Genomic DNA, 9,653 nt, shown 5'->3' with positions numbered 1-9,653 from the left:
GTAGTAAAGTTGAACAAAGTTGTGAGCGTTCAGCACCAAAAAAATGCACTTTTTCATATTTGAGTCATTGAGACCAAAACTTTATCTTTAGTGAAAAATAGTTCCTTGTTTCAGATGCCGAACTCATTAGAGAGATCAGGAATATACTTTCCATCAAACTCATTTAGACAGGTGACCTTTGACCCTATACACCCTTTATATATAAAATTGATATTAAATTGTTACGTCATCTTGAGGGGCGGGGCACATGTCAAAATGAGTTAGATGGAAAGTATATTCCTTATCTCTCTCTCATTTGATTTAATCTTGTTTTAATGCCAGAAACTAATGAAGGACAGAGGCTGCATTATTCATTAAACGTTTAGTAAACTATCATCTTAATCGTCTTTATTGTCCATAGTGGACTAATTGGTAAAAATAATCGGGGATTAGTCGAGTAATAATATAACCGTTTGTGGCAGCCCTAGTTTCTAACAGCAAAAAATGTCACATTTTCTCATCCTGAATTACATGTAGTATATTTATGTGTTAGTTTAAAAAAAAATCCGTCCACAAAAAGGGACTGTTACTTATTGTGTGGAATAAGAGTTCAATTTGACTGAAAGAAACTATTCTCGGTCAGATTTGAGTGTCATCACATCCCTCTGGCTCTGCTGTGAGTGGTGGTGGAGGTCTTTCTGTGGGTGGGGTCGCCTCTGAGCCGAGGGAGTCCATGATTCTGGATCATCTGAGCTACTTATCCGAGTTGTGGTCTCAGCTGCGACTGGACTTTCACCCGCCCCTCCCTGGTTCAAAGTGCATGTAAATGAACAAGCCGTGTCAGCCGGTGTGCACGTTTGTGCGGCGCTCTCGTGACTCGGCTGCGTTAAAAACATGTGACATGTTATCGGCCTCCTCCTGCCGTAAAAATTACTGACTCATTTTCTGATAATGATTCCTTTTTTAGGCTCGTCCTACTCCCTCGCTGCGCCTATCAGCACATTAATCTGCTCTTAATCATTTCTGATCAGCGGGTTAAAGATTGCAGGCAGCTGCAGCGCGGCCTCTCCGAGGCGTGACCCCGTGGTGCTGCCGCAGCACTCCTCCTGTAATTAAGGTGATAATCTGGTTCAACCGGAGTTTACCGTCTCCACTCAGGTTTACTGCTGGATCTGTGGGGCTTACATGAAAATCTCTTTTATTAGGACTTGCTTTAGATCCCAAGTTGTTTGTTTGAACTTCCAAACAAGGTTCAGGTGAGGATAATCCAAACCTCGGCAGCCGTTTCTCTGCTCAGATACTCCCACTTATCTGCCTCCTGTGTTTCTGAGAGATTTTGTGCTTCAAACTCAGATAAAATGTCAGTAAAGCAGGAAAAAACAACTTCTCAGATGCCTGTAGTGCTCTTTTTCTACAGTTTTGTCAGTTACCATTGCATTATGGGTATTCATCTATGATCAAGCAGAGAAAAGCCTGTTAATAAATGACTTGTTAATAGAAAAGGGAAACACGTGGAGCTCCTTGTTTCCACGTTCAGCTTGAAGACCACTTCTCCGTCTGCAGGTGAACGGCGTGGCGGTGGCGGGGATGCAGCACTCCGAGGTGGTGGCGGCCATCAAAGCCGGAGGAGACGAGACCCGACTGCTGGTGGTCGATGCTGAGACGGAAGAGTTCTTCAACAAGTGCAACGTCACGCCCACTGAGGAGCACGTCACGGGTGAGGAGAAGATCTGAGAGCTGATGTCGGCGACGAGGAGGCTCGACTGAAGCCGCCATGTTTTCTCTCCTCCTGCAGGAGCGCTTCCGGAACCAGAGTCCAAGAGGGAGTCGGAGGAGGAGGTGAGTTCACACACATGGAAATGAAACACAAACCTGAAGGAAAAGAAAAAGAAGTGAATAAATACAAAAAATAGGGGAGCAGAGTAAGTGACACTAGAATTAGAGCCTGATTTCCATAGTGGTAATTTTGGAATAATGACGCCCCAACATAAACCCCCTCAGTCTCTGTGGTTGAAACAGTTGCTCTTCCTTTTACCTTTGGAAAAGCTCAGACACAAAATAAAACATCACAACAAAAATTCTCTGTGATCTGGAACCTTCTTATAGATTATTTAAAAAAGTTTTCTTTTGATGTTTGAAACATTGGATTTGGATGAATGCTAAGAAGGCTGTAATTCTAGTGTCACTCACTCTGTCCCCCTCGTTTTTTATTTATTTACCTTTTTCTTTCTTTCTTTTTTTTTTTTTTTTTACTGGAGCCGGAGTTTAACATTTGTACAGTCCTGTACAAATGTTAAACTGAGTTTAAAAAAAAAATTACACACATGCACGAACACAGTCATACAAAAACACACACAAGCACAAACGCACGTGTAGATGCTAAACCAAAACATACACAAACGCATGCATGTACGTGCAAGCATTTACACACACATGCACAAACACACACACACTATTAAACATGCATGCACAAACACACATGCACAAATACAAACACACATGTAGATGCTAAATATAAACAAACATGCATGTAAATGCAAGCGTGCACACAAACTTGCACAAATGCACAAACACATGCATGTACACGCATACATGCAGTAAAGCACTCATGTAGATGCTAAATATATATAAACTTGCATGTAAACACACATTCACAAATACGTGTGCACAAATACAAACATCTACAAATGAACACATGCAACAAAACAAATCCATGCACAAACACACGCTTACAGATATATCTGCATCTACAAATGAGTCCAATCACAAACGCACACGTGTACAAACAGATGCACAAGCTCCTCTTCATGAGAATGCTTCCGTCTTCAGAGTTTATAAAGGTGTTTGGAACCTGCAGTTCAGCACTGCTCAAACGTAAAGAGATGCAGGAACGGAACAGCAGGTGGAACGGTGGAACTATTCGGTTTCATTCTTCTGAACTGCAATATTTGCTCATAAAGAGATCAGCTTACTGTTTTAAAGAGAATGTGCAGCAGCAGAATTTAAATCTCTGTTTTGATGCAGCTTCACGTCAGTCTTTCAGCTTCAGGACTTTAAACAGAAAGCCACAACTCATCAACTGCTTTAACTGTAACTTTATGACTAAATATTTTCAAGAATACATAATTTCACCAAGCTAAACTGATACAATCTGCTTTTTGATCATCTCAGCATTTTTTTGTTGCAAACACAAAAGCAGTGCATGCTTTAAATGCTGCCCTCTAGTGCTAACAAAGCACCAAATCAAATTCCTGTTTGTGTAATAATTCAAGCTCTACTGGCCATCCTAAAAAAGCACATTGAACTTTCTCTTGAAGGATGTTGGAAATATGCTGTCCGTGGATGACTGTTCACTTCATCAACATGCAAATAGAATCTTGTGTAGAAGGCAGTTCTTAGATCTGCTAAAAGACGTCTCACCAAATCTGAGCAATGCTCCTTTAATGAGGAACCTGCACAAAGAATGAGAGGCAAACAAGCCGTGAGTGAACTGTGGGCCGATAGCCGATATTGTGGCTGACCCCTCACCATGGAAACCCCCCCTCACACACACACTCTTTCAGTGCAGTGTGTCCTGGAGGATGATGGGATTGCAGCAGCTTTGATTCAAGGATTATGTTAATGAGCTGCTAACGAAGGCTGTTCACATACTTTCACATGCAGGCGGGGTCCCTCCGAGCGGCCCCCACTCCTGTGTGGGTTTCATAATGGTCTTTGTTTAACCGTCAGCTGATGGAGTTCCCAGTGGAACTGTTTCAGAGGAGCAGCTTGTGTCCAAGAGGACAGCACGGGTCACAGTGTGTGGAGGCCTCCAGGGTCAGGCCACAGTCCAGTCTGCTCTAATAAAGCTGATCTGAGGAGAATCTGCTGCCCCCTGCTGGACTGCACCCACAACATCACTTCAGGGGGGCTCCAGTTTTAGGAAATGTGAAGCTCCCAATAATAAATCCTATTTAGCATAGTTTTTGACAAAAATATATTTAAAAATTCCACTTAAACTCATTTAACCATTAATTGTGGAAATAATTGTGTTAAGAGGGGAAATATTTGCACTTAAAAAACTAAATTTTCCAGTTTTTAAGGAATCTGTACTCTTCACTTTAGTGATTGTATTTATTTTTACAGGTAATATATCATATTTGTCTTACAATATATAATATGGATAATGTCAAACTCTGAATTTCAGATTCAAACATCAAATAATTCAGCAGAAATTCACAAATAAAGTAAATTATTAAAAATTAACTATTGAAACTTTTATAATTTCTATTTTGCTTTGTTTATACTTAAGATTTTTATTTACCTTTTCAATTAAAATATTTAATAATGTTTACCAGTGGTTAAGTCATTTGATATTCATCTGACATTCTTAAATTTTTTTTTATTAGTAAAAATTAGTCCTACTTAATTTTTCAACAATATTTGAGTTTTCGATCATTTAGTCCAGAGGAGTCGAACTCAATCACACAAGAGGCCAAAATCCAAAACACACCTTAGGTCGTGGGCCGAACACGATAAACATTTATTGAACACTCTAAAACTACATTTATAAAACTTTAAAACTGTAACATAATTATGGACAATAAAACAGGAAGTAATATATTATTCCAGAATAAATCAACTTAAACCTTAAATTACTTTCAATAATTTATTCTCCGTAAAAATATATTTTGTCAAAATTATACAAATGAGCGCAAGATAACATCGGGTCATTAATAACAATAAAATAAAATGACCTGGAGGGCCGAATAGAATTACTTGGAGGGCCGGATCCGGCCCCCGGGCCTCGACTTTGACACGTGTTTTAGTCTATAGTGATTAATAGATTGTCCTAAGTAATTCGGAAGGAAATTCCATGATTCTGCAGATTAGAGCAACACAAACACAAACATCCATCTGTACATGGATTATCCTGCTTCAATCTATTCACTGTAGTGCTGCAACATGGACTTTTTGTAATGTTGTGGAAAATAAAGTGTTATCTTATCCTATTAAAAACCAAAACATTAAGGCTGTATTCAGACATTTGATCCCCTGAAAGTGAACCAGAGTTTGTTTCCTCCAATGATTTGGAACAAATTTTCAGTCTGAAACATCCAAGTGGACTCGGGTCTGGGACCTGGAGCCGCTCTCTGACCCATCTATCGACGTGGTCTCTGTTTGTTTCCAGTTGGACTGAGCTCCGGTTCACTCTGAGTTTCCTCACTTTGAATAGGCTCCACGCTCGGAGTGAAACAACTGAGCCAAAATGGCCACCGTACCCGGGCATTATGGGATGTAAACAGAGTAGCAGCATCCTGGCGTTGATGCAGATGTTCTAAATTATGTCATCAAAATATAAACTTTGAGTCAGTGAACTATTATTCGTAGCCAATGACGGAAGAGATCTTTAGTCACATGCTTGTGTTTACAAGCTTTGGTTTGAAACAGAAATGTCCAGTTGGCTGTAGTCTGAATACCGACCAAACGCAAGGTTCAGGACTCGATCCGGAACAAATAAAGTGGACTTGGTCCAAACATTTCCAGACTGAATACACCCTCAAACACTTAATGTTTTTGCCAGGACAATCTGTGCTTTAATAAACAGGACAACACTGGAGATCAAGATGTCCTTTTCAATAAATCCTTCATTTATGTAATTTATTTAAATAATCTTTTATAAACCTTTGATATTTATTGTATTTGTAGAGTCAGATGCTGCATTTCTGCTCCAGAGATTTGACTGCTGTCACAGGCGGATCATCATAGTATTTCCTTATGATGAGAAAGAGATATCAAAAAGTGACGCTTTCTTTGTCGTCGTAAAGCCCCGTGTGGGTCATGTCTACAAGAGTCATGGAGAGAAGACTCAAGAGCTCTGACGGTAGTTACTGGTAGTTGTCTTTGCGTAATGCCACACAAAGACGAGTGGAGTCAGAGGCGCCGTGGAGCCTCAGACAAACATGTCAGAGGTGCTGCAGGAACGAAGGCTGGCGCTGATTTTAGCTTCATACCACAGAGTCTGAGACAGAAAGACGTGCGAGGACGCCACGCACCGCGCTCCCAGACTGCTGCAGAACATTCCATGAGCTCATGCTCAGCACAGCTCTCACGGTAGCTGAACACTCGTCCAGCCGGTTTGGTGTCAGTGGAGCAACAACACTGTCAGTGTTGTTGGTACTTCTCTGGTAATGAAAGAAAACACACAGAAATACTCACTGAAATATTCAGAATAATATAACATTAACCGTATACAGCCATTCATTTCATATTGTATGCAAACCATTTATTTCTGAGACCTCCGTTTCATTTGCATAATCCAAACTTTCCTTTACAACCCTTTTGATTTAACTTTATGTCCTGTAGTTCATCATCATTCCACTAGGGGGCAGTGCTCATTTCAAACTGGCTGCTTCCATCAAATCTCAAACACTTCTGGCGGAAAGGTTTTGCTAACCTAAAAATTTATGGTGATCTATTGTTATTCATTTATTAAAAGAATGTGATACGTTTTTAGGGCCAACTTAAAAAGGAAAAAATAAACTATATAAAAATGATGTTGTAAAAGTATAAGAAAGAAGTTGTGAAATTATTTTAAAAAATCCATTATTTACAAAAGAAAAGACTTAAATTCATGCTTCAAAAAGTCATAATTTTACATACAAAATGTTTTTCTTCTGTGCTTCTTTTTGAGAATGATGATGGCCATGAGAAGTTTTATAAACATCATTTTAGAGGGAAAGTTCCCCCCTTAGTGTTTGTTTTTGTCCAGATGATGATGCAAAAGGTTATTTACAACAAAAAAAAACAATTCCAAAGTATAAATAGTTCAATTCCTCCACAGTGTTTCATTTCTTCCTTTCTTTTCTGCTTTATCCTAGTCTTTAATATGATCAAGTTCACCCAAATAGTTTAAATGACACCATGAAATCACTCTCATGTGTTTTCTACTGTCTTGCTGTTGTGGGAAGCTGTGGAGTAAGGTATAACAAATGAAATATGTTTTTGTGTGTGTGTGCGCGTTTTCTTTTACATTTTTTTATTTGTTCAAGATTTGGGAAAAAAAACCCTGGGTGGTGTCAAAGTAAAGGTTGGAAGTCCTTTATAATGAAAACAATGTAATAAAGCCACCTTTTCAGTTTTGTTTTAATCTTTTCCCACACCAAAATGTCTCAAACTTAAATAAAATACCTCAAAACGAAACTTTAACAGCAATTGTTAGGTTAAAAAATTGCACTTAAAATCGATTAATTAGATTAATTAATTACAGGCCACAACTAACATTAATCGCATTACAGCACCAGCAAAAAGTTACCAGGTGACACGATTTTCTTTATTTCAGTAAAAAAGTATGCAACTTTTTTTGTAGATTTGATTAAATTATTTTTAAAAACATTAAAAAAATCTGTCAATGTTTTTATGTTGTGGGCTTTATAGGGTTAGATAAAACAAATTAAAAAGAAACGCGGCGATTTTAAACCTGTGAGCATTGTTCATTTCTGCAGCGGTTCATCACAAGTCTACAGGGAAACAAATACAAAAGTAAAACTCAAGTAATTTTTGTCTTTTCAGACAGCAGCAGAGCAGAAGCCTAAAGAATCTGTGAGCTCCAGAGCCTCCAGCGCCTCCTCCAGCAGCTCGCTGCAGCAAGCGGCGCCCAGCTCACCGCCCGCAGAGGTGACTGGATCTGAGGAAGATCCCTGGTGCCCCGCGGACACGTCTGACCACGTCTGTGTGTGTGTGTGTGTGTGTGCAGGTGGAGGAGCCCCCGCGAGCCGAGCCGGCCTCCTCCGCAGACAGCCTGGGTCTGAGCATGTCGCTGGCCGAGGCCAAAGAAAGAGCTCACAAGAAGAGGGCGGCCAAGAAGGCCCCGTCCATGGACTGGAGCAAGAGGAACGAACTCTTCAGCAACTTATAGGTTCTTGGCCATCTCCGCGCCGCCCTCCGGGGGAGACCTCAGAGAGGAGGGTGGTTGGTGTGAATCTCAGACTGACACAGCTCCTTTTAAACTGCCACGTTGAACAGTATTATAAATGATTTTATTGTTTTAATTTAGGGATTTGACACTTTTTTCTTTCTGCCTGCAATGTTTCAATGACGTTTTAATGATGTTGCAGCAATGAATGTGTTAGTAAGAGCAGAGGGAGTAACAGGAGGAGGATGACTGCATCAGGGAGAAAATGATTTATGTTTTAACTCTAAAACGGAAATCCTCTGTTCAGAAAAACTGCTGTGAAAGTCTTGATCCCCAATTCAAAGAAATGTCTGTTTAAATTGTACATACATGAATGAAGGTCTGTTGATTCTGCTTGATTGTTGTTTTTTAATAGCACCATTTGCTGGTGTGACTCAGAAAACAGAGTTTAACCTGTACAATATGATCAATATATAAATAATGTTTGGATCAAAGTGAGTCGTGTTCAGATGTGCTTTATCTATGAGCTCTAAATAAAAAATCGGAGCCAAAAGACTTAAAGGTGTCCAACACACATCTACTTCCTCATTTTGAATTAAAACACAGAACTAGAACATATTTGATGTCAAAACAAGTTGGGAAACCTTTTCACTGCACGGTTCTGGACCCTCTAAAGAAGTCTGGAAAATAAATTGGAAAGATCAAATTAAAATGTTATGTTTTGTAAACCCCCCCCCCCCTTTACCTTGAAATCTGATTGGCCCACAAATGATTTGAACTGAAGGGCCAAAAAATGTTGTTTACTTCAGAGAAATGTATTCAAAGTAAAACTTAAGATTTGCTTACAAGAATCTAATTCTTACTGGGAATTTTAAATTTAATTAACTTGGGACAATTTTGTCAAAAGTGTATGTTTATTTCCAACTACATTGTCTGACAAAGTCAAGAAAATTCATTTTGTTTTAAATGTAAACAAAGATCTCCAGTGACCTCTAATGGTGGTGGTTGGGGGGGGGGGGCTCAATGATACTATAAACCCGTTTTCTCAAACATGAAGCCTCACCTGCAATGACACGAGGATGAGAACTGGACTGAGTGTGGTATCAACCCATGGAAAATGGTTTACTTCTGGCTCCAACCAAATGAAGTCTCCATTTTTGCAATACAGTCACCATGTTTGAGCCAGTCGTCAGTATAAGCAGTGATTGGTCCAAACTGGTTTGAGTCGATGTTTCTCTGGCAACCACTTACGAACCAGGAGCGAACATGCTGGAAGTCCACACTACTGCCACTTGAAAGCAGAATATCTAACAGTTTGAATGAGATACATTTGAGGCATCCAGTTGGCCAGTTTATTAAAATGCTGAAACATTAAAATTAACAGGTTTAAAAAGTCATTGACAAATAGCCATTTCTAGAAGACTATGGGATTTGGGCTCCTTGGAACCACCGGGTACTATGGTAGAACATGAGGGGGAGGTCACTCAAATGGGATTGAGCAGGTTTACCATAATTCCCAATAGTAATAGAAAAATCCTTTGAGAGATTATAGTTACATTTCCCCCCCACCCCCAAGCAGAAATTGTAAATTCCATATACCGTATCAACTTTCACTGTATTGCCCGACCATTCCACACTTCCCTTAATCCAAGCAGTGGAGAAGACAAATTCCTGTTTTTTTTTAAGGCCAAGAGGCTTTTGTTTATAGCACAGGACCCAAACATCTAAGATTGAGATTTAAAGTGTGAATAGAAGCTTCTAGTACAATTACAACCAGTAA

At 39.6% G+C, this 9,653-nt stretch overlaps 1 protein-coding gene across 1 annotated transcript in view; it reads left to right on the top strand.

The window, feature by feature from the left end:
- The window catches only part of LOC112154630 (Na(+)/H(+) exchange regulatory cofactor NHE-RF1), a 37,053-nt gene extending 28,625 nt beyond the window's left edge, over positions 1-8,428 (top strand). Inside the window, exons 3-6 of the mRNA XM_024285728.2 lie at positions 1,543-1,696; positions 1,775-1,818; positions 7,531-7,635; positions 7,715-8,428. Coding sequence (XP_024141496.1) covers positions 1,543-1,696; positions 1,775-1,818; positions 7,531-7,635; positions 7,715-7,876 — 465 coding nt within the window. The 3' untranslated portion in view covers positions 7,877-8,428. The remainder of the gene's footprint in view (positions 1-1,542; positions 1,697-1,774; positions 1,819-7,530; positions 7,636-7,714) is intronic.
- Positions 8,429-9,653: the final 1,225 nt, after the last annotated feature.

Source organism: Oryzias melastigma, linkage group LG19 (genome assembly GCF_002922805.2).
Source record: "Oryzias melastigma strain HK-1 linkage group LG19, ASM292280v2, whole genome shotgun sequence".
Lineage (NCBI taxonomy): Eukaryota > Metazoa > Chordata > Actinopteri > Beloniformes > Adrianichthyidae > Oryzias > Oryzias melastigma.
The sequence above is the reverse complement of the archived record's forward strand: the minus strand, read 5'-3'. Positions and strand labels throughout refer to the sequence as shown.